The sequence below is a fragment of the Lucilia cuprina genome, chromosome 4, assembly GCF_022045245.1.
Source record: "Lucilia cuprina isolate Lc7/37 chromosome 4, ASM2204524v1, whole genome shotgun sequence".
NCBI lineage: Eukaryota > Metazoa > Arthropoda > Insecta > Diptera > Calliphoridae > Lucilia > Lucilia cuprina.
The window spans coordinates 20,567,548-20,594,802 of NC_060952.1; the positions used below are offsets into that span (position 1 = coordinate 20,567,548).

General features: G+C 26.4%; 1 protein-coding gene across 2 annotated transcripts in view; it reads right to left on the bottom strand.

Annotated features, from left to right (window-relative positions):
* Nucleotides 1–5,658: 5,658 nt before the first annotated feature.
* LOC111680097 (aquaporin) overlaps nucleotides 5,659–27,255 on the bottom strand; it is a 29,288-nt gene continuing 7,691 nt past the window's right edge. For both annotated transcript variants that reach the window (XM_046949843.1, XM_046949842.1), the window contains exons 3-6: nucleotides 22,668–22,861; nucleotides 6,311–6,454; nucleotides 6,025–6,237; nucleotides 5,659–5,957 (exon numbers count right to left, since the gene is read on the bottom strand). In XM_046949843.1, coding sequence (XP_046805799.1) covers nucleotides 5,769–5,957; nucleotides 6,025–6,237; nucleotides 6,311–6,454; nucleotides 22,668–22,859 — 738 coding nt within the window. In that variant the 5' untranslated portion in view covers nucleotides 22,860–22,861 and the 3' untranslated portion in view covers nucleotides 5,659–5,768. The remainder of the gene's footprint in view (nucleotides 5,958–6,024; nucleotides 6,238–6,310; nucleotides 6,455–22,667; nucleotides 22,862–27,255) is intronic.

Below are 27,255 nucleotides of genomic sequence, written 5' to 3' on the forward strand. Positions count from 1 at the left end.
ATAATTTGCATTTGTATAGAATTTTGAATATGTATATTTTATACCCTACACGACTTTAGTGAGTATATTGGGTTTGTGCGGATGTTTTTAACAAAAAAAAAAAAAAATATTCGTTCTATACCCACCTTAAAGTTAACCAATCGGTTTACAATAATTTTTTGTGTCGATTAAGCAATGTCCGAACCTTGTGCTCAATGTACAGGTTGCAATTTTTAAGATAATTGGATCAAATTTGATGGATAAAATCGATCCATTATTTCGCCTAGCCCCCATACAACCATACCCCCCGAGTATGGCCTTTTTGGGCTTATTATTATGTTAAATGTTCTATTATGTCAACGCAAATTGGCAAAACTTTGTTTTATAGAACTTTTAATGACATTGCCGATTTTTGTAATGATCGGGCCTCATTTGACCATAGCCTCCATAGAAACTCCCTTCAGAAAATGAAGGACAAAATTCACTTTTAAACACTAATATTAACACTTTTAAATTCTATACGAACAACTTTGAAGTCGACGTGAGGTCCTCTACCAACATTTATTTCCCACTACTCCCCTTCGAGCCCTCTTTAAAAAAATCTCTTTTTGTGCCAAAAAAAGTAAAAATTTCCAGAATAAAATTGAAAAACAAATCAAATGCTTTATTTTTTCTAAATAATCTCCATTTTTAACATACTGACTGGTGTATGGTATCATATGATCGGCTATTCCTGACTATACATTCATACTTGTTTTGTTTTAAATTTTATTTCTATTAACAATTGTTCCATTATACGCTAACTAAGTCAAGATTATTGAAATGTTTTTGTTTGTTTGTTTCATTATTCATCCATAAATGCGATTTTCAGGTTCATTTACAAATTCTATTCAATTTCCTATGCTTCAATTGTAATCGAATACGATTGAGAATATTTTTGTTTTAATATATTTTTTAAATGAATCAACTGACCAAAACTATTATTATTTTTAATAAATAATTTAGTTTTGTTATCAATCCTAATGTGAGTATGTATGTGTAATTTTATTAAGAATAATTTCTGAGTTTTCTGTTCGTTGTATAAACAATAATTGAATTCATTATGACGTTTCTTATTAGTTAATAAAACAAACAATAATATCAATTTTTATTGTGATTCATTATGTATTAAGTAGATTTGTGTCACCAATGTTTAGTTTGTATTAATTTTTTTAGATTTTAAAACAACATCTGTCAACACTAATTGCAAGTTGAATATTTTTTACAATTGTTTAATTGGAGTTTTTTAATTTTTCTTTTTTAATTTTTCTTTTAAAAAATTCGTTTAGTGAATTTTTTACTATCTGCAGAAGTGATGTTTAGTTACTACCGAAGAAGCGAAAATAATTAAATTTTTTCATTGTTGAAGATATATTTTTTGTTCTTACATTTTTGTAAATGTTATTTTTGGGCTTCTGTTTTAAATGTATCTATTACCCTTATTAATGTTAATATTATGTATTTAGGTAAAATTAGTTGTAATCAATAATATTACAATATCACTCCCGAATAACTTCCAAAAAAAAGAACATACAAATTACTTCTTTAGAATGAAGTAGTGAATTTGGAATCAAATAAAAAGGACATCCCTCCTATGTCAGGCATGTGTTAAAATCAGGCCTTTTTCAGTACTTCCATGGAGTAAATTATACTTCTTTTTCGCTTCTTTGGAAGTTTTTTTTGCTGGGAAATATACGTATATAAACATTATGTTGATATTTATAATAGAGCTTAAGTCAATTACGGATTAACAAAATATTAATTCTTAAAAACAAAATATTTTTATCTCATAAAACTCAGTAGAAAGATTTGTGCCATTTACTTATGTCAAACTTTAGCCAGTTATTTTCTGAGAAAGACTAAGGCCATTTATGGGCCGATCTTCATAAAATTTGGTAGAAAGTATTTGTCTAATTTTTTAAAACAGTAATGACTTTAAAAGCTGTAAAATGGTCCCCGACATTTGTATGGGGGCTATGCGAAAACCTTCAATACCAAACAAACCTTAACTATAACAAGTATTTTAGGGAAATTTAAACTCACCACATCTTTCCGTTCGGACTCTATTAAACTTTCAACAGACTGACAGACAGATGTACGTGGCTATATCGTCTTAGAATGTGTTACAATCGGTTTGAATATTAAATTTATAAACTTGTAAAAGATTGTATAAAAACAAACTGGACTTGATTTGAGATTGATTCGTATTTGATTTAGAGTTTCTAACATTTTAGAAAAAAAAAATAAAAATGGTCATATTATATATCAGCAGTGCTACCAGATTAGGGGATTTATCCCCAAATATGGGATTTTTTTTAGAACAATTGAAAATAGAAAATTTGGTTTGTGGGTCTGGGGATGATTATTTTTAAAATTTTTATTAAAAACTAAAAGTTGTTAAAGTAACAAAATCTGTAATCTGGCAGCATTGTTTGTCAATTATTCAATTACTTATTATACACTTATTCCTAACTAAATGAGAATTATATGTCAGAAGGCGATTTAAAATATTTTCGAATAAAGTAAAATATTTTCGTATTAACCCTTTTTCGCATAGAACTAAATCGCTGGATTCTGATATGATTTATTTAATTTCATATGAGACGCGCGTTATTGTCAAAATTTTCTGTGCAAAATTTGATGTCTATAAATGCTCAAAAAAATGCGAAAAAGTTGCGAATTTTTCTCGTTGCCCCTCTGGGTTGTAATCAATTGTATGTCAATCAAAAATATAGGCTGATAGGATAAGGTACTGCAACGCCTCTGAAGTTTCCAAGTGCATTTACAAGGGAGAAAATAGATTTTTTTCAGTTTTTTCTCAAATTTGACCATTTAGTAATAAATTTTAAACTTTATTGTAAAAGAATCGCAATGTGCACAGAATATACATTTCAGAAAGATATAAAACACAAAAATTACATGAAAACTTTTAAAGTTATTGCAAGTTCCCCAGGCCATTAACGTGTCTCACAGCACATAAATTCGAAATGTGGCGAAAAAAAATTACTTATTTTTTAGATATATTCATTTTTTTACTTTATTTGAGTAATTATAAATATATTTTATAATTACTCAAATAATAGTTTTTGTTCGTAAAATTTTTAGAAAATCTCTTGGGGATTTATGGACAACAGAAAAGTGAATAGAACGGTGATAAAATTAGATCAATAATTCTTACAGTTTAGCTGTACCTGCGATTTGAACTTTGCGGATTTCGGGAAAATCACATTTTTTGTAAAATTTTAGAGAATATGTATTAATTCCTTACTGTTGCAAATTTTAAACAAAGTATTTGCAGGGTATTTAAGACCAGATAATATAAAATATATATTCCAAATTATGTTCCAATCGGATGTTCTTAACCCATAAAATGTCGAGTTCAAAGGTCAAAATTTGTGAAAATTCTAAAACCCCTATTATATATTTGAAAATGCTCTATATAATAAAAGGAATAACAGAAATAAAACAAAACAAGTATGAATGTATAGTCGGGCGTAGAAGACCATATGATACCCTACACCAGTCAGTATGTTAAAAATGGGGATTATTTACAAAAATGAAGCATTTGATTTGGTTTTAACTTTATTTCAGAATATTTTAACTTTTTTTTGACAAAAATAAAAAAAAAATATTTTTTACAAGAAGGCTCAAAGGGTAAAATATGGCCCTGCCTAAAAATGTTGGTAGGGGAAGTTAAGTGTACTTCAAAGTTATTAATGTAAAATTTAAAAGTGTTATTAGTGAACATTTAAGTCATTTTCTGAAGGGAAGTTTGTATGGGGGCTGGGTCAAATGAAGCCCGAACATTACAAAAATCGGTAGTGTCATTTATAGTTCTATAAAACGAAGTTTTGTCGACTTTTGTTGTCATAATAGATCATTTAAATTAATTATAAACCCAAAGGCTAAAAAAGCGTGTATGCCAAAGTTTATCTACACTGAAAATAATCCATGCTCAACTTTACGAAAAAAACTTTCGTAACTTCTATTTTCGTAATATTTACAAAAATTTCGTGTATAATACGAAATATTATTTAATAAACCCTTTTCTATTTTTACGAAAATACGAAAACCTTTCGTAATATTTTTTTCTTAAATTCTAGCGAAATTAAACATAATGATATAAATTATATTATTATTAAATAAAACTACAAAATTTTTATAAAATTTAAGAAAAAGTATAATATTATTCTCGTATTATTTTCATAAAAAAATTGAAAATTCGTGTGGACAATAATTTGGAACTAAAATTAGAAAATTTATTTTAAAATGAACAAAAATGTTTAAATAAATTAATATTTATTTAAAATTCCCTATTTTTCAATTTATGTAAATTAATTTTTTCAAGAATATTATGCTAAAATATTTCGTACAATTTCGTATATATTACGAAAGAATTTCGTGGTGCGAAACAACGAACGATTCGTACAATGTACGACATTTTTCGTATATATTAGGCATGGATTTTTTTAGTGTAATTACCTTAAAAATTGCGGCCTGTACCTTGCGCACAAGGTTTACATGGATAGCCAGCTATCCAGACGGACGGATATAGCTTAATCGACTCAATCCGTACCACCTCCGGTCTATCAGATTAGAACACAAACCACAAACCTACCTTAGAAAAACTATTCGTTATTGTTTCAAATATTTGATTAATGTTCATTTTATACATAAGTTTTATGTACGATTTAGTAAAGTATGTTTTTAGGAGATACCAATATATCGGTTAAAGTTAATATAAAATAATTAAAAACAATTGCATATTGTATTGAGAAATAAATTAAAATCGAAACTACAAAGATTCATACAAACGGTTTCAAAATCTTATTTTGTGTGTAATTTTTTGTATAAACCTTTTATAAATAAAATTAAAATATTGATTATGAAGAAGGAAGTAAAACTTTTTAAAAGTATAGCGTATATAAGAGGGAAAGGAACTAACACAATCTATTTCAGTAATGTCTTTCTTGGATAACGATTTTAAATCTAATATTTGTCACCTTAAGTTGTTAAGTTGTCTAGTTGTTTAAAACCCTTGAATTTAGCTAGAAATAAACTAATTATATGACCATAAGTGTTAGTTTACCAACTACGTAACTTCTACCCTTTAACACAATTAAAAGCTCACAGTCATTAGACATAATTTTTCATTAAACATACAATATTTTATTTATTTAAAGAAGCGTCTCTTAAATAATTAACATTGATTTAATTATAATTTACTTCTTGTTTCCTTCGAGAATTAACTCTATTAATTTAGTTTTCTTAATTAAATTAATTAATAAACTGTTAATTGTTGATTTATTTAAGCAATACTTAATTTTTTAACATGATGATAATACATTCATAAAAATGTATATAGTTCGTGTGTTTCTTTAATAGTTTTGTTTTCTTTTTTTTTAAGTTAAAAACTAAATAAATTTAACAATAAATATAACGATTAATAAAAATTACAATTAAGTTTATAATTTTTCAAAAAATAATTTTCTCTTTTTTTCTTGTTTGCCTTACAATTAAATCGAAAAGATTGTGTGGAATTCGTAAGTGATTAGTTTTGGTTTTTGTCTTTTAAATCTAGATAAATGTTTTTTTTTACAACTTAGCATTTAACAAAGCAAATAATAGCAATGTGGTTGGTATACATTTTAAATTGGCTTAAATTTTAAGAAATTTCTTGAAAATTTTTGGATTATGTTTTCTTTTTTTAATGTGTAATTTAAAATTAAATCTTAAACTTTGCTGTTGACTTAAAAGTCATAAGAGTTGGCCTCATCATCACCCTTGCGTACTTTGAAAACTAATTTATAGAGTACAGCAGCCACAACAGCACCAGCAAAGGGACCCACCCAATAGACCCAATGATCAACCCACATATTTTGCACAACAGAGGGACCAAAAGAACGAGCAGGATTCATGCTAGCACCTGTGAGATTAATCTGAAATGAAATGAAAAATAAATTAAAAACAAGTTTAATTGGAATTCGTGCAAAATGTTGTCCTTACAGCACACAAATGACCAGCAGCTATGGATAAGCCAACAGCTAAGGGAGCAGAACCCTTAATATCGGTGCGTCCGGGATCCGAAACAGCTTTAACAACAAATACCAAAATGAAAGTAATCAAAGCTTCAATGAGTACAGCTTGACCCACTGTTAGAGAGCTAGCATAACCGGATACACCCAATTCAGGACCACCCACTACTTCAGAGACGCCAACCTGTTTTTTTGTAAATTAAAACTTTAATTTTTAATTTGTTGATCTATAAGAATTTGTTGTAATGAAAATTAACCTTAATAACGGCAGCTCCAGCAATAGCGCCCACACATTGTACAGCTATATAGAGGGCACTTTTGATTATGCTCATTTCGCCAACAACAAGAAAGCCAAGGGTAACAGCTGGATTAATATGACAACCGGAAATATGACCAATAGCCTGCAATTGATAAAGTAAAGAAAAATGTAAAAATTTAAAATAAATACTTCCAAAAAAATTATAATAATCGGCTTATTTCAAAGAAATACTCATGAATACGTATGTTTTTTTAATTATTTTATAAAATGTACAGTTGCTATAAAAAACATCTTCAAAACTTTAAAAACGGTTCAAAATTTATATCAAAACTGAATTTACTACAACATCAAATATATGACTATAAAGGATATAGCTTCTGCTTTCTAAATCCGTTAAGCAATATTAAATCGGTTAAGATTCAACTAAGTTGCTTATACTTATGTAAAACTGGGTTTTTACCCGTATCTCAAGATTTTGGAGGTGTTTGGCAAATTTCAAAAATTTAACAATTCCCAGGTATTTGCTATTTTTTGTCACATAGTGTTATCGGATATATTTAAATAATTTAAAACATTTTTTTAAGAAAAATATTATTTTTTTAACAATTTTATTAAAATTTTCTGCAACTGACTATGGGCAACTTTGTCATTCCCAAAATAAAGACATCTACTTATACTACTAATTACTTTTCAATGACTATTACATACCGTTTGCATTACTTTTAAGCAGTCTCATAATGACTTGCTTATTATCAAACTCATTTTCTGATCATAAATGATACATTCGTCGGGAAAAAATGGTACCCTACCTACGACTCTACGAGTCCGTTATGAGTCATAATTGATTCGAATTACTGGTCGTCTTAGAGTTATTTTCGAATCATATTATAGCAATTTTTCCGTCTCTTCTGAGTAATTTTAATGTTTGTTACAAACTCAACTTATAAATCACTTTTAAATCATCAAAAGGAGTGAAAAATTACTCAGTTTTCTGATTAATCATCCATCAATCTTCTAAATGCTAGTTGGGTTTTTAAAACCATCATATTATAAACAACAGGACAATCAATTGATAATCGCTATACATTTTGTTATTGTTTTTCAAATAATCAATTTTCAATCATATATCGGGATAATTTTCGAATCAAAAATGACTCAGTTTACTGATTATTCATCACACACTTACCCAAATGCTAGCTGGGATGTCATCAGTATTTTACGCATAGAATCAGAATGTTAAAAAATATTTTTATTCTATAGGAATTTTAAACAAGTTCCTACAAAAAAACATTTACATAAAAAGACAACTTTTTATTATTTTTGTACATTCCCAGAAGAAAATTTTATTCCATTATTTATCACTTTGCTCTACTTTCCACTTTGAAATAAAATCTCTTCATAAATTATTAAAAATCGCAAAATTTTATTTAAGTGAATACGTAAAATTATTTACTACAATTTTGCGTATTATAAATTTTCATTCAACAAAAATTTTAAATACAAACAGAATTATAGCGCGAAAATAAAACAAAAAAATCATTTATATGACAAGATTTTTAGTTTATTATTATTTTTTTTTCAATTCTTGAAACGCATAAAAATTTAACCTACATTCAACAGGTAACTCCACCACTCGTCTGCGATTCTAAAAATGTATATATACTTTTTTTATTTTTTTTATACAAAATAAAGTATTAATGTAAATATGTATGTATATACATTGAAAATAATGTATGACTGTCTATATTTATAGAAACGTATAACTACGTACGTACGCCAGTATATTTTGCATGATTCTGAATACGTACGTACGCAAGTATGTTTTTGTATTATTCTGAAATTTATAAGTACTTTAAGCATAAATGAACTCATTTAATATGCAAACAACATTTACTTTAATATATATTTCTTTTTGGGATTTAAATATGTGTGGTACCCTATGTTCGATGAAAAGAGTATTATCAATAAAAAATTGAATTTGTTGGAAGAAATATTTTTGGAAAATATTGAAAAAATATATATTATTTTTTAATTGAATTTGATTTTCACTTAACAATTTACTTTTCAATGTCGACTACAAAACTTTTAGGAAAATTTTCTATTAAAAGAACATTTCTCAAAAATTTTTTATACAAAAAGAGATTAAAAAAAACATTTTTTCAATGAAAAGAATTTTGCAAACATTTTTTATACAAAATAAAACTTTTGCGAAAACTTTTTATTTCTATAAAAAGAATTTATAAAAAGTAAAAATTAGGAAAACGGAAAATTTTTAAAAACAAAGAATAAATTTTTTCATAAAAAGCAAAATTTGTTATAAAGAGATAATTTTAATGGACATTTTTTATAAAAAGAGAATTTTTAGAAAAATTTTCAATGAAAAGAATTTTGCAAACATTTTCTATAAAAAATAAAAAATTTTGAGAAATTTTTTTATAAATAGAATCTTATTAAGAAAATTTTCTTTAAAAAAAATATATAAATTTTTGAAAAGTATAGAAAGTGAAAATTTGGCAAATAGAAAATTTTCTATAAACATAGAATTTTTACAAAAAATTTATATAAAAGAATTTCTAAGAAAGTTTTGTAGGATAAGAGGATCTTATTACTTACTTATTATGTTCATATAATATTATTTTTAAAAAATGTTGTACAAATGTTGAATTTTTGAAAAGTTTTGTATTTAAAGAGATTTTAGAAGAACATTTTCTATAAAAAGAATGTTTTAACAACAGTCACCTATACATTTTTTTAAAAATCTACAAAAAATGTTCAATGAAGAAATTAAAAAAAAATTCTAGAAAAAAAATTTATGAAAATTTTATGAAAATTTTCTCAAAAAAAAAATAATAATTTTTTTAAATTACTTTAAAAAAGACATTTTGGACATTTAAAAAAAGATTTTTTTTTAAATATATAAAATTTTTACGAAAATTTAAAAAAAAGAAAATTTTTACTAACATTTTTTAAGAAATTTTAAATTTTTTGTAAAAAATTCGGAAAGAATTTTACATTTTTGTGGACATTTTTTTAAAAAAAGAAAAAAATTCTTTCAAAATATCCATAAAAAGTGAAAATTTGGAAAACTAAATTTTTCAAAAATATCCCAGCAAAAACTACTTCCACAGCCACTTGCTTTTAAATGACTAGAGTATTCAAATGATTAGTCGTTGATCGGTTAATCGAATAATTTTTGACGAACAAAATGAATAATTTTCATTAAATAACCGATAAAAAAAACATTCAGTTATCTATTAGTCGTTTAACCAAATACTTTTAAAGTATCCGATTATTAACCGTCTAACGTAAAACCTCAATTAAAGATTTGCCGAATAAACCGAATAAGACAACAACTCGAATAATTGAATATCCTTTTGCTTACTGTCTGAATTACTTTGAAGTACTCTGGTAATGACTTTTTTAAAGAAGTACTTTTACTATTTTATTGCGTGCTATTAATTGTGTTTTTTAAAAAAAGAAGATAAAATTAAATCTGTATATGAGAACCATTATTTACTCAACAAGTTCTAATGTAAGCGAAATTGCTAGTACTCCTTTAACTCCCTATATGTAGTAGTTAAAATGCTAATGAAGAAGTAGTAAAAAGATGTCTTATTAGCATTTTAACTCATTACTTTTCAATGTAAGTTTTTTCAGTCATTTTTTAAAAAGAAAATTTTTTGAAAATATTTTTTTAAAAAATTATCAAAGATTCGCAAAAATTTTCTATAAACAGTTTTTATTGAAAGATTAATTTTAAAATATTTTTCTAAAATTAATTTTGTAAAAAAGAGAACTCTTACATTAAAAAAAAAAAAAAAAAAATAGAATTTTTACGAGAAAACTTAAAAAAAGAGAACTTAAAAAAAAATAATAATTTATTTAATTTTATTAATCGTAAAACAACTATTTAAGATAATTATCCGTTTAAAAAGGACAATTTTTCGAAAATATTGTAACCGAATAATTAGAATTATTATTTTTAGAGTTCAGAGTTTAATCAAAAAGAAATTTTACATTTAAATAACATTGTCGTTCGTAGGGGTAGCATTCAATTGGAAGTCTTGTCCATCCCACTATAAAACGTTTAACATTTTATGGATTTTAATCAAATATGCATATTTTCGTAACATTTCAATAAAGTGAATGAAAAAAAATATATATTGAGTTTAACACACATTCGCTTGATTCTCACAAAGAATCACATATTTAAATCTTGTAATATAGTTTCAAGACAAAGAAATCGTGGTAAAAATATAAATTACATAAAAAAATATGAGCTATAAATAACGTTAAATGTTAATTTACAGACGCACACGCACATAAATACAAACAATTCATAAATAAATGATAAACAAATCATTTAAATCATTTATTGTATTTTTGTGCAAACTGGAAAAAAATGCATTTAAACCATGAAAAAATAACAGAAGTTCATCAATGTATACGAATCTGATTTGAGTTGTGGGATTAAGAAAAAAAAAACCCAGCAGTTTTACTAGGATTCAATGAATTTTTAAGAATAAATATTATTTATTAAAATTGATTTACTTTTGGTTTGTTTGTCATGTTGGTACTCCTGCTAAGACAAAGTCTCTCGTTAGAATATTTCATACTGGAATTGATCTTTTTATTAAGTCTTTAACGTCTATAACGGTGGATACCCATAAGTTCAACGACGAGTCAGTCAGCGCATTTGAAAAGAAGATCCACTTGTGACTAACCACCTGGTTGGCTCTAATTTGTATTTCATTACGAATGTACATTTTAAAAACGAGACAAAGTGTTTCCTTTGTAAGCGAGAGAAGAGACGTCACTTTACTATCCACTGGTAATCTATAGATAGGGACTGAAAAACTCAACTTAAGCAAAAAGGCTCAGTGTCATGCATTGACTCTTTTAAACCAGATTTCTGACAGTCTCTTTGTGACGATTGACTTTTTCCTGAGTAGTCGGGTGGATAGGGTTAACTGGTAGATTAGTTAGTTAGTTCCAGTATGTCCCACCAAACTGCAGGGTAGTGAAAGTATCAGTGTGTGTATATAAAGGTATGTGTGTACGAGAGCGTAATGTAATTTACGTATAAAATAGCCATTAATTTTTGTTGTTTTTAAGATCAAACGAACCATCAACAAGTGCAAGATTACATCTCACATAAACATTTATCTTTAACCCTCAAGCTGGTAAAAGGAATTTTAGTAATTTGTTATCAGTTTCAGAAATCTTCACTTAATATTCTACATAAAAGCACCATAATAAACGATCGCAAATTTGGATATATATATAAAATGACCCATCAAACATATAAAGCAATGTTCCACTTGGGACCCCAAACATAAACAAATTGTTCAAAAATTTTCCCAATAATAAAAACTTATCAACTTTATTTTTATTTAATTTGTTTTTCTTAAAAAAATTGCAAATAAAGTAGATTGCGCAAACTACGTTTAAGGGTTAAAATTCGATGTAAGTGTACTTCAATCGCACACAATCCCACAAGTTTGAAAATAAAAAAAAACTACATAAATAAACGTTCAATGAACTTGTCTCTTTATGGCTACAAATATAACAACAAAAATCCATACAGAAAAAAAAAACATTTTACAACTAAATGTTAAATTTTTTTTTTTACTGGTGCCTCTACTATAAACAAGTTTAAACCTAAAAAAAAAAAATAACAAAAACAAAATAGAAAGAAACATTGCGTATTGACCGTGTACGAATATGAATTAAGACCAGTTTACAAATGTTTTTATTTTTTATTTTTTAAGTTTATTTATTTGCACTAACAAACCAAAATACACTTTTACACATTACAAACAAACTGCACTCGAAACGAAGTCTATAGACTTACATCAAATTAAAAAGTTGTAGAAACAAATGTTTTTACTAGACTTGTGAACGCCAGAAATTATTTACAAAAAAAAAATACGTTAACGTTGGAAAAAATGCAATACTGATAAAGGAATTTAATCCACTAAGACCATTTTAAAATTCTTTTTAAATTATTTTTATCTTTAAATTTACATTTATTATTTTTTTCAATTTCTAGTTTTTTGCAAAATTTTTATTTACTATTTCTAATAATTTTATTGTTAAAGTATTTCAAAAAATGTTCTCTTTTTATACAAATGTTAATCAATTTTCTCCGTATAGAAAGTGTTCAACCAATATCTTCTAATAGAAAGAAAAAGTCTTCAATTCAGTTTCTATTTTTACCAAATTTTCCATAATTTTTTTTTTTTATTCTCTTCGGGAGAACCTTCGATAAATTTTTCCTTAATAGAGAAATTTCTATAAATGTTGCCTTTTTAATTTTAATCTATTTTCTGTTTTTATCAAAATATTTGTTTTTATCAAAATTTTTATGGAAAATATTCAATTAATATTCTTATACAGCTTTTGAATAATTTTTCTTATTGTAAAAAAAAAAATTGTTCAACCATTTTCTAGTTTTATATAATTTTTAAATTTTTTGTTAATTCTCTTATAGAAACTCTTCAATAAATTTTCCCTTAATAGAAAAATTACCATAAATATTGCTTTTATAAACGACTAAATTCCTATTCATAAAGGTGGCATAATGTCCACTGTCATAGTGTTATGAAAATTTATAAAAGTGTCATAAAGTCCCTGGACACTTTAAAAACGGAAACAAAGTGGTGGCATGTCATAATGTCTAGTGACATAATGTCTATGGATGTGTGACAATTTTGAAATTGTCATAACATCCATGGACACTATGACTTAAATAAGTGTGTCATAACATTCATGGACATTAGTAACACACCACCACCTTTATAAAAAATATTTTAATTTTATATAGAAAATTTCCATTCAATTTAAATTGTTTAGAACATTTGAAATCTTTCAATCAAAATTCTCTTGTTTTAAAAATTGTCGATTTGTTTCTTTTTATACAAATTTAAAACTATTTTCTTAAAAAAAATATTTAATTAATATTCTCTTATGTAAAGCTTTTAATAAATATTTCTTTTCTCATTTAAAAAAATTCCTATCCATTTTGAGATTTTTTTTAAATTGTTCATTTTTTTCGAAAAGAAAATTTATATGGTATTTATTTTGAATCTCACTAACATATAACATGGGTTAATCTGTTAATGTTGTTTTTTTTTTTGCTCGCATTACAACAGCACTGACAATTTAATTAGTCCGATGGTGAAGGGTAAAAAAACAACAAGAGACTACTTAACGTACAACTTGTAATACAGCAAATGAATGAATTATTCAATTCGATTTTGTGTAAAGTCTGTGTAAGCTCTAAAAATTTGACGCCGCGCAGGCTCAATACGCCAATATGTTGTTGTTTTTTTTTTCTTTTAACTTGTAATTCTGTGTTTCTGTTATTTTACTTACATATATTTATTGTCACAAAACTTCCAAAAAACAATCAACAGTTGCTGTTATTACTATTCTTGTTATCATTGTTTTTGTTGTTGCTATTTTTTTCTTGTTTGTTTTTGTTAATGTTATTAAACGTTGGCCCACATTTTATACAAAGTTGCTGCTCATTTAGTCTACTCACATTCTTATTATTGCTAATCACTCATACGTTCTTTTATGTTAATATGTGTTTATTAATGTTCTTATTGTTTTTGTTTTGTTGTTTACAAATGCGTATTTAGTGTTTACATTGAGAGAAATTGTTTTGCAAAATTGTTGTATTAAATAATTTTTATATATGAATATTTTTTAATATACACATTAATCTCTTTGTTGTGATGATTTTTGTATAGTTTGTCAATTTTTTAGTATTTCATGATCTAAGAAATATTTTTCATATCAGTGCATCATACATTGTGATTTGTTTGTATTTATCCAAATAGTGCGTAGCAGTAGCACCAGTACTACAGTCTGCTGTTAAATTAATATTAGATTGGTTCAAAAACAAGTTGTCCAATATTATGGTAGATAGCTTTCAATTTGCCCGAAGCTTTCTTGAAGTCCCTTGGACTCCTAGTGATACATGATAAGGTTTTCCTACCTATTTCAGAGAATTTTATGATTCCGTTAAAAACTATCCTAAAATAAGTCACAACTTTTTTTAGTATAATATATATGTAGAACGGTAGTTTATCTAAGATGGCTGTCCATTAGGGTCATTGAATATAAAGTGTAGAAAAGAACGTTTTTTAGAGTGTAAAAAAAGTTTCCGATGTAAATAAATATTATTTTTTTACCCACGATATTAACGTTGAAGAAAATCTGGGGCTGAGGTCGCGGTTTCAAATTTAGAACCCAAATTTATGTAAATCTGTTTGTGAAAGGTTTTAAGAAATTGATTTGTAGGGGCAAAGGTTTTCGCTATTAGAACACTATTGGCTACCATGTAGTGATGGGTTTTGGTTAGAACCATACTATTTATTCCATAATACATTTCAAAATACAAAGGTTATCATGTAAGAGTTGATAATTAACAATAGCCCTACACCAGTTGATCCTATGGTTGAAATCGTTCTATTATTTCACCTAACCTCCATACATCCGGAGTCTCCATAGGATTCGCCCTTGCCTAAAAAGACAAATTTTATAAAATTATACTGAAAATTTCGACTTGGGCATTGTGCACAAAGTTATTATGACAGACACAAAATTTAATTCTAAGTCAATAAGTATAGTTTAAGATGTGGAGCAATATTTCAGCGGATTTCTATCATCAGCAAAAATACAATGTTTGTGCTGATATTAAAATTATCGACTTCATAAAAACTTTTTAAATGCTATGATATCGCTAAAAAGGGGGATAAAAAACATACACGTTTGGTACCGAATTGACACCAAAGTGCTTATAATTTTTTAATAACATCCGCGTATTGAAATATTTATGTATATACGTACGACAACACTATGTGATGTTGTCAATATTGCAACAATTCGTTGTTGAAATCTTAATTTTATACACATTTGTTGTCTAAATGTTAACTAACGTGGTAAGCTCAATATTCGTAACGAATTGTTGTTGCGTTGTCTGCAACAAAGTGTTGTCGTACTTTGTCAACGGATTTTATAGAAAAATTATAAACATGTTGGTGTCAATTTTGTACCAGGTGTGTACTTTTCTTTTTCTCTTTGTGTATGACTTCAAATCCTATTATAAAAATTTGGAGTAAGAAAATTTGGGAAAGATATCCAGACTTAATGGACTGATCCTTTCGTCGATGAATATATACATATAATAAAAACATCTTGTTGAATTTCGCGATCGGCCCTTTAATGTCGCCTTGGAGTAAAGAGTAAATTGTCCTTAAAAGTGATTTATAGTATAATGGAGTTATAAGTTGTAGGGTGAAATAAGGGTCAATCTGCATGAAACGTAATCGATGGCTTTTAGTACTTGTATAACTTATATATGTCGAATTAACCCGTTACTCTGCTTGTTATGAAACCTTTTTTCTGGAGAAGACACAATGCCTATGATTTCCACACAAAATTTTGGTTATAATGATGAAAATAAGCCACCATTGCAGCATTTGGTCAGACATATACCTCCCGATATTCCACAAAAGTCAAACTAAATAACTCTGCTTAAAGTTCTATTTCGTTCAAGGTAATCGTTAATTCAAATTTTAGGGGATCATTCTAATAAATACGTATCAATACATTTACAACATCATAATGAGTCTGGTCATTAGCATGTTGTTGTTTTTTTCTTTCAACATTTTCCTTACAAAAATACTAAATGTTGCTGTTGATATTATTCATGTTGTTGTTAAGTGTTGCCCGTTTGTCATTGCCATGGTTTTTACATTTTGTTGTTGTTGCTACATTTGTTTCTATTCAATACAGTTTGGTGTTTCTGTTGTTATTGTTGTTTAGCTTTGGTCATTTATTAATAATGAACTTGTGCTACTGTTCATTATGTGTTTGCCTATAATGTTTGTTGATGTTGTTATTAAAGTTGTTGCTTTTATTTTTTGTTAAATTTATTGTTGTTGTTGCTATTGCTGTTGATTTGTAAGTACTCGTTTTTAGCATAAGTGTTTGTTAAATACATAGAGATAAACGGACACATAGAAGAACAGTGGGACAAAGTGTTAAAAAGAAATAATTGTTATATAAAATTTAAATCTAGTATGTTAAACTAAGTTAGCTATATAAGCTGAAGAATATTGTTTTTTAACTTTATCTTTATACTAATAAATTTTGTTGTTTTGTCCCACAGTACAACGTTTAGTATCCATTATACTGGTAGTATAAGTTTCAAAAGTTTTTTTTTATTCTAGTTACGTATATAAAAAAAGCTTTCATAAAAGTATCAATGCGTGTGTGTTTGTTGTTCTTTTGTGATATTTTTTTTATAATTTTTCAGTTTAACTTTTAACAAATGTGCGTGCCTGCATGTGTTGCAAGTACAATGTTTTAAGTGCATTTAGTTTTCGATTTCTATTAATTCAATATCAATTTTATTTTGAGTTCAATACGCATGTTGCTGCTGATACAGCTGCTGTATAGTTGTAATTTCCATAATTAGCATATTTGCACGTTTTTTTTTCAATATTTAATGGCCATTTAATCTATAATAGAAGAAAAATAAAACCAAACAACAACTTAAGAGCCACCATACATACAACCACATTTGGTATCAATCTCATAAATGAATATGTGTTTGTATGTATGTATTGTTGTGTGTTCTCCTACAATTGATTTTAAATTTTGGATTAATTTATTTATAAGATTAAACTTGTATTAAATGTAATTTAAGTCGCTTTAATGTAATTTTAACCAAAACAAAACCAACAAAAATTCAAATATAAATTTAAGGTAATACAAGTTTTGTTGAACGACTTTTTGTACGCGTTTTCTACATTTTTGGTTATTAAAGACAAGGTGGAATTGAAAAGTTTGATGAATTAAAAGTTAAATGTTAGTTTGTGACAGTTAACACCCTCTCGAAATTTTTGGGAAAATACATTGATTAAGAAATACGTAATTAAAACAAAATGAAATAAATAACAATAGAAACTTCTAATTACCATAATTAAAAATAAGAAAATTTTAAATTTTTCACAAAATTAAAACTGAAATTCGTTAATCCCTCCAGCAAAAACTTACATTGAAAAGTAAGAGTCATTAAGTCATTATTTTAACACGGTAATGACATTAGAGGTCTTACCACGCTCGCTTAAAAATAGGGGGTTAGGTAAGTGCTTACTACGATTGCCTTCAAATAACTACTTTCTACGATTGTCTACTAATTGTCAGGATACGTACACTGCTTCTACAATAGTATTTCTACGATCGCTTACAAATAGGTGATTAAAAAGTACTTGCAATTTCGATTAAAAAGTTGTTAATGAGTAAGTTATTTTGTTTTTAATAATAATAAAAGAGATACGAACCGCAAACTTTGGTTTTGTTAGTAAAATGTTCTTCTCACTGCACCTCTGCGTCAAACAATGTTTTTTACATACAAATATAATTTTTTTTGTTATTTGTAAGCACGATCATTAATACGCAATAATACAAAATGACAAACTAAAAAAATAAAGAACTCTATATCAGATTAAAAAAGTCATTACTAGAGTACTTCTAAGTAATACAGATGGTAAGTAGGAGTCATTGAAAGTAAATGGTTATGTAAGTATTACCCATTATCGACTTCAATACAATACATCAAATTGGTTATACATTTAACTTTCAGATATTACAACTTTTGCAGAAAACGGTTGTGGAAATGTCAGACAACCATGTGAATTTACAATTTTTGTCCGGCTACGTTGTCAGAAAAGACATTGCCAGTTTATTGTAAAACAACAATATTGTCAGACATCTAATACGTTGCCACTGTCAGATAATTGTCTGACAATTTTTATTGTCAGATGTGCGTAAGTGGTTATTTAAGGTAAAGTGGTTAAATATTAGTAACACGGTGCATTAATATACCAGGCAACTTTTGTTTTACAACAGTTAAACTCACAACTTTTGCTGGCAGATCTGCCAACATTGTAAGATATGACAATTGTATTTATATAGCATTATTTTCCATTATAAGTATTTAAATTTAATCTTAATGTAAAATCTTAGAACATTTGTAGAAAAATGTTCAGAAAATGTCCAACAAGCTTGTCAACTTACAATTTTTGTCTTACAAAGTTGTCAGAAAAAGCATTGCCTTTTTATTATAAGCAATAATATTATCATATATCTAACAATCGTGTAAACACATAACGTTGCCATTGCCAGATATTTTTCTGACAATTTTTGTCAGAATTTTATGAATCTGACAATGAAACCATTGAAAGGTAAATGTTTTATATTGGTTGAGAACATTTCTGGCAACAATCTGGCAACAGTGTGAACGGACAATTATTCCTAATAGATCTGCCAACATTGTAAGATCTGACAACTGTGTATATATTGCTTTATTCTACATTATTAGTATAATTACTTTTAAATTTAATCTTATTCTAAGGAACAAAGAAAAACTCCTAAGAATTATAACAATTACCTAAACACCTACCAATTAACTAAATTGTTTTTAAATTTCTTATTTGTAATTATATTGTAAATTGTAGCAAATTTGTCAAAAGAGTTTTGTTTAAATTACAAAAAAAAAAAAAAAAACAAGCCCTTAAGCTGCTTAACCCACATATTTAATACTTTGTAAAGCGAAAAATTAGAAAAAAAAAAACATCAAATCACTTGACCTTCAAGACAAATGAGAAAGACAACGAGAAAAAAAGACTCGTTAAAACTTGAAAATAAACGGATTTACGCAAAAATAAGTACAGCGACAAAAATTAAATTATTTAGAAGCAAAAAAAAAAAAAAATAAAATTTAAAATATTTCTACACAAATTGACGGAGTGAATGCAATAACTAAATATTTAAGTGACTAAAACGTAAAGATACGGATTGACTGACTGAATTTGTATCTATTGGATCGAATCTCTGTTATAGAATGTGCGAGCAAGTGAGCGTGCGTACATGCGTGTGTGATAATTACACACATGAATGAATGAAATGAATGAGTTGGCTGCTTTAACTTGGCTGTTGGTGGTTGGTTGGTTAGTGGTTTTAGATTAAAATTTATTTAGTTTTAAGCGAAAAAAATCTACAAAATAAATATAAAAAATTAACGGATACACATAATTAAGCGTTAAAATTATGTCTATCAAATTGAAAAAAAAGAAACAAAAAACATAAAATAGAAAAAATAGCTAAATAAATGTATGTACTTTGAAAAATGTTTAAACTTAACTTAATGCGTAAGTAAGTAACTTGCAGTAAGTCTATAAATGAGTTAACAGACAGACAGACACGGTTTTTGATAAATGAATCGAATAAATTAGAAAAAATATATAGACAACTATACAACAAACAACTCTACAACGATAGAATTTTTAAATTTGAAACATTTGCACTAATTGCATAAATGCGTTTTTAAGCATGCGTAAGAAGTTTATTTATATTTTTTGTTTCTAATTTAACGTTGTTTATTTTTTAGTGTGTGTTCGTTGTTTGAATTTGTTTTTCTTAATTTTGTTTTAGAATCTAATTTTTTAAACAGGTTTATCAAGGTGTAATTAACCACAGCAACAACAATGATAATGATGACGATTGTTTAATGTTAATGACGACGTTGTTGATGCTGATATTTGTGATTTTTTTTCTCTCTTAAAAAAATAATTACAATTAAGCAAAATAGAAAAACAAATCAATTCATTAAAATTGTTTTTTTTTCTTTACTTGTGACGGATCGATCATTCTACCCTTCACCTCAAACTTAAAATGTGCTTGAAAGAGTTTTGTCATTTCTATTTTGTAATTTTTGCAATATTATTGATTGTTTATAGATAAATTGAGGTTTTTACGGTTTAAATTTAAAAATTCTTATTAGATGAACTATTGCTTCTCATTTATATAGGAATTGAAAAATTGTACAAAAGTAACTTTCTTCAATTTTATCGAAAAGTATATCGAAATGTCTCTAGCTTATTAGTGGAAATTGTATAATTTTTTTTGGAAAATTTTTGTGATTATTTGTTCAGTAATAAGCTTAAAATGAGAAAACTTTGATACCCATTTTGAAAAAAATTAAGAAAAATTTTTTGTTATAAATTTCTACTGAGATGACCCTTGATATCTAAATATTAGTCTATATTTAGTCTATACTTTTAACTAACCTTTAGTCTAAAGTTCTGACTATAATCTAGTTTATACTATATCTAGTCCATAGTTTTAACTTGTCTTAGCTATAGTTCTGTAGTGTACATTTCCGACTGTAGCCTACAGTCTATAGACTAGTCACTAGTGTATTGACTAGTCTAGACTATAATCTATTGTTCTAAAATAGTCTAGTCCATAGTTCTGATAGTTCTATAGTCTATACTTTCGAAAAAAACTGCATCATAGTATATCTAGTTCATTTAACTAAATTTTTGGCTGTAGTTTTGTAGTTCTTACTGCAGTCTACATTTACGACTAGTCTACAGTTCTTACTAAATTCTATAGTTCTGACTAATGTCTAGTATTACCTAAGGTCTAGTCTATATAGTTGTGACTAAAGTCTAGTATATACTATAAATTAGACTATAATGTAGGCAAAAGACTGGATATCTAGTCAATAGTTTTAACTAAAGTCTAGGCTATATATCTACATTTTGAACTGTACAGTACAGTTCTTACAAAACTCTGGTATACAGTTCTGACTATAGTCTAGTCTATAGTATATTACATAGTTCTGACTATAGTCGATACTATAATCCAGAGTATAGTGTATTGACAACAGTCTGATATACATATATCATAGTAATAGTATAGTCTATAATTCTACTATAGTTTTTTTTTCTATAGTAAGAAATATAGACAAAATTATCTTGTTGAGTCTATTTTAAAGATAAAAACTAAACTATAGTAGAGTTTATCGTTTGAACTCAACTATTGTCTAGTTTAGATTGTAGTTTAATCTATAAATCTGACTAATATATGAACTAAAATATATTTGACACTATCGGCTTACTATTAGTTGATAGATTTTCGTAGTAGTTTACTATAGTGTCATAAGAACTCTGTTCAGATAATATTACACTACTCTTCAGATATATCATAGTGTTTATTACTGTGGTCTAGATCCATCATGTACCCAGGATTCTTATTCTCTTGACAACGAGGACAAGACATTCGCAGAGAACTTTAAGATATTTCATTTAATAAATCTTCACGAAAATGATATTGAAAGGCGAGATATCTAAAGCGTTTCCATTTCCATAGTAGTCTGCATTCGCAGTTGTCTCCAGACTTGTTAGATTATTCCTTCATTTTCATTCATTCTTTCGTTTTCTGATCGATAGAATACAAGAATATAGGCTCCTACATTTTCCAAATAATTCGACCACAAATTAAATTCATTTAAGTTAGAAGGACCCATGAAAACTTATGTAGAAAAGTAATGAGTTAAAAAGCTACTTCTTCACTACTTCTTCATTAGCATTTTAACTAATTATTTAAACACGGTGTTGTTATTGGAGGTAAGTACTTCCACGCTCGCTTACAAATAGGTAGTTAAAGAAGTACTAGCAATATCTCTTAGAAATAAGTTGTTTTGTTTTTAATAATAAAAAGAGCCAGCGATAATATGAACCAGGGACATCGGTTCGTTAGTTAAATGTTCTGTTTTGTTAAATGTTAACTGCAGTTCTGCTTAGCTATTTTATTACGCGTTAAATTGTGGCTTTCAAATACAAATTTAATTTTTGTCTTAAACACAATTCTTAACATGCAATTAAATAAAATGTGCAAACAAAATGACAAAGCCGAAAAGAAGTTCTTCTATATCAGATTAAAAGAAAGCCACTACTTAAGTACTTCTAAGTAATGTAGACGGTATGTAATAGTCATTAAAAACTAAGTTGTTATGTAAGTACAACCCATTACCAAGTCTACGCTGGGGGCTGAACTTGATTATTAGAAGTAATACATATTTTTATTTGTTTTTCAGAAAGTCTTCAAACTACCACATGATCATAACTTTGAAATCTCCTATACATACTATATAACGGTGAGTTTACCTTAATTTATTTTTAAACAACATTCTCCAACAATTTCCAATTATAGCAAATAAATACCTCAGGGTTCATTAAAGATGACATTTAAAATTTAATAAAAATATTAAAAGTTAAAATGCATTCAAATAATTGCATGATGGTCATATAATTGTTTATGATTTTTTTAAGTTTTTTTATAACGATTGTTTGAAATTTATTTATTTTTTTCACCATAAAAGAGATCAATCAAACGATTGTATTATTTGGTATTTATGTATAATATACATGCGAATAATAATAAAAATATATTGAAAAAAAATTAATAATGAAATAATAATATAAACTCACCTGAGCCAATGTGGCCACAGTTAAACCGAAAGTAAAGGCTATTTGTGGTATTGATGGTTTCCATTCTGAACCACCTGTACAACTGCCAACACCAATGACAACCAAAAAGAAGGTACCAATCAATTCGGCCAACAATTGGCGCCAGATCTTTTTATTATCTGTGATGTCCTTAACACCAACCATGGCTGACATATCTGTAAATGTGAACGCAATTTTTTTATTATAAAATAATTAATTGTTTTTATTTTTTTCTTGAAGTACTTAAATAGTTTTTATAACAAAATAACATGAGTGTTTAACAACAATGTATAAGTGTAACGAATTGTGTGGTAATCGTCAAAGTAGTAAAAGGTGACCAGCTTTAGATATTTATAGATTTTATATACAAGTACCTATTAAATTTGTAATTTTTTTTCAACAGTCCTAGACAGGATTTGAACTGTAGGCAATATTTTTTTTAATTAAATTTTTTCATTATTTACTTTATAAGACTTTTTTTCTCGTATTGTGCAATATCTGCATATATTTTTTAATAACAATTGTTTTAACAAATACTTCAAGTAGTGGGATTAAGATAAAAACGACACAAAAATATTTTCAAGTATTCAAATTGTTCAAATAGGAATTTTATACCGAAACAATAAAATGAAAAAAAATTGTTTAAAGTGTTACTAAAAAAAGACAATTTTAGATTGAGTTAAATAAATAATTTTAAATGTTCGTGTTCACAGCATGTAGAGAAAAAGTGTTATTGACTTATGATTAAAAAAGATAAAAAAAATAAGATTGCGTGAAACCAAATAAATTGTTGTACAAAAAAAAAACATACATAAGTATTTAATTAATGATAAAAAATTAAGTGCTGAAGGTAAAAGAGATTTTAAGTTTATTTTTAGTTTTAAACAGTTATATATTGTTACAGTTGTAATTAAATGAAATGTTTAAAATTTTTATTATTTGTTAAAACTTTTTTTAGAAATTTATAAAATAGTTTTTAATTTGATATAATATTCTTAATTTAATGAACTTTTTTGAAAAATTCAGTTTTAAGAATATTTCTTGAAAATTTTCTCGAACTAATAGACAAGTTTTCCAAATATATTTTTTGACTTAAGCTACGTGACACCTAAAAATCGACATTTTAATTTAATTTAAATATATATTTATTTGCTCAAACATAATACATTTTGGACGATATCAGTTTCGAATATCTTTGTTATTTGTTTCGACATTATTTTCAATTAAAAAAATCATGCAGAATAAAAAATAAATTTACAAAAAATAGTGATTACATATTTTTTGTCAAATATTTAATAGGTCTGGTACGTTTATAGAATATTTTGAAAGCATCGTTATTGATAGGGAGGCATTAGTTTTTAATAAAATTTATACTTATCGAAGTATCGATAAAATTATAAATAAAGTTGTCTACAAATCAAAAATATTCTTAAACTAGATTTCTAAAATTAAAACTTCTGTTTAAATAATCTTATGTTTTGGATTACACAGGCCTGCTCATTTTGCAAAAAGTTCAAAATTCAGTATTTATAAAGTGATCTACAAATCTTAACCTAAAAATTAAACTTCTGTTTAAAAATTCTTATGTTTTGGATTAAAGTTGAAATTCTGAGATCAATTCAGACGTTTTTTAAAGGAATATGAACCTTAGATTATCTTTATAACATCTGGTATTTGAGATATTGTGTTATTTGAGAAATTTTTGGCCCTTTTATTTTTAAATTTATAAAGTTTAGGCTGAAGGCTTAATATTTGGCAAAACACATTTCTTCTTCTCGATATCTTTCCCTGAAGCTTAAAAATTCAGGGTTTTCGGTATATTTAAGGTATTAACACCCTACAATACTATTGTGCGAAGAGTTGTATGCTTTGTAAATATTGTTTGTAACGAACACAAATCTTGAATTTACACCTATCTGAAGATGTTCCAATCGACCCCAAATCACTTTCTGATTCGAGTTTACGATGTCTGTCTGTCCGTCTATCAATTTCAACGAATAATATCCGTTGAAATCTGCTGCAACTACAGCAGATTTAAATTCGTTCGAAAAAAAATTAAAATTTTACGAATTCTACGAAAAAAAATTTTGTTAATTTATTGTTATATCAAGCTTACGGTAAAGATATCTCGAAAAAGATGATATGTCAGATGTTAAGTCTTTATTTGAAAGTTCACTGAATGGACTTTAAGATGGCATACAATATTTTATAATGAAAGTTGTCTTCGGGCAGTTATAACGTCTCAAAAAGATCCATAAATGCAATTTTTTAAACTTCCGGATACAATTTGTCCATATGGTTTAATTCTGAGCACAGATTCGAATTCAGTGGGGCTCAATCCTTTATAGAATGTATAGGTTAAAAATTTGTCGACCTGAGTAAAAAGCATTTTTCGGAAATATAATTTTACTTTCGCGTTCGGTTACAGTTCTGAAACCCCGAAAATATTTACAGTCTTGACTATATAGTATAAGGATGGAATATTCAAAACTTAATTCAAAAATTCGTATTTATTTTCGATCTGAAAGTAATCTTTGAAACAAAGAAAATAAAAATTTTATTTATGATAGTTCCAACATCTATTTCTATATTCGACCGTGCCGAATTTTATATTTAATTTTTTTTCTATTTTATAATTTTTTAGAATTTATAAATTTATTTCACCTTTGCAGAAAGAAGTTAGAACTAAAAAATACACTGTATTACCACCTTCAAACTAATATAAGCTGTATTACCGACATATTACTGCTTTATCTCGTTGTTGTTATTTGTATGCTTTTATGTTAAGGAAATTTTTAGAGATAATCTTAGATTACCGATTTTGCTGATTATCAATTAGAAACTTCTCGATAATTTAGATTGAATTAAAGATTTGCATTCCGAAGATATCTGGGGTCTTCAGAAAAATGAACAGACAGACTCTGCTATCTCTAAGAATCTAGAATATAAATTCGGGTCTTCAGAAAAATAAATTCAACAGACAGACTCTGTTATCTCTAAGAATCTAGAATATAAATACTGTATTGGATCGAAAATTATATTGTGGAAATTACAAACGGAATGACAAACTAATATATATCTTTCTCACGAAGGTGAAGGGTATAAATATAACTGTTTAAACTAATTTCCGTAACCAGAACTGAATAAGTTTTTAAATTAAAATCGAAAATTAAAGTAATATTTTTCTGGACAATAATTTTAACGAGTAGTCGATTAAATTAAACTAAACATCGCTAACATTATCAAAAACCATATTTTTAAATTTTATAATTGTTTAAAAACAACTATTTTTATAATGGTTGGGTTTTTTTCTTTCAAAATCAATCAACTGCTGCTGGTGGTTGTAAATTTTTAATTGACAGTTTATAAATGTTATTGTAGAAATAAGATTAAAATTGATGTTTATTATGATATGTACATAATTTTGTGCGTATATATTTTTTGGTTATAAATATTTATAATGACAAAATTTTAATGTTTTAATAATGAAGAGTTATTTACATTTAAAAATGAAATGGTTCAATTATTTTCAACCGATAAGTTAAAAAAATTTGTATTTTAAAATTGATAATAATAAAGTTTGGCAAAATTTGTTACAATTTTTAAGAATTTCAATTATTTAAAAATGATCTCATTTTTCTTTTAATTATTATTTTATTTCATTAAAATAACTCAACACCATATTCACATTTTTTTGACGCTTACAAATATTTCAAAAATGCACCAAATATTTTTTTTCTAAAAACACTAAATGACATAAATTAAAACAAATACTACAATGTATGTGTCTAAATTATTTTTTTGTGTGTTTTCCCTGTCAAAAGTAGGACTGATTAAAATCATGTCAAGTTGTCATCATTAATTACAAGTGTCACGTTTTTCCGTTTTTATTTATTTTTTTGTTTTGTTTAGGGATAAGTTGGAACTTCATTCATAGTTGCTTTTGCTGCTGCTATTGTCGTTGTTTTAATTAAATTTCTTTTTACTTAATTTTCTAAACAATTATTTAACTACGTATTTAGTATTAACAATTACTACAATCGAGTTTTAGTTGTTGTCACATAATTTACGATCTATAAACGAACATAGAAAAAGTGATTTATTACATTAATTGTACTTGTAACGTATGCAAATTAGTTAAATTGTTAAATTAATTTGCTTGTAAAGTTGTAATTATACGATTTAAAGTGTATGTTTACAGTTTGTGTATGTTCTGGCAATTTTTATAAAACGGTATAATAGTTTGAAAAATTTTATTGATAAAATTCAATAGAAGATAAATATATACAGTATATAATTTTTCATTCCACAGTTATTTTCTTTTTTAGAAAATTTTCTAAAAAATTTTAAAAATATGTGCAAAAACTTGGTAATAACTTTCAATTGGAATTGCTTACATAACAACATACTTTTCAATGATAGTCTGGATTACACAGAAGTAGTCTAATAAGGACTGACTAATAATGTGTTATATAAATGCTTTTTAATTCATTAGTCATATTGCCAGTGAAGAACTTCGTTTTGGGGGTCATAAATAAGGGACTAAAGTTATTTTTAATCCCATGTAAGC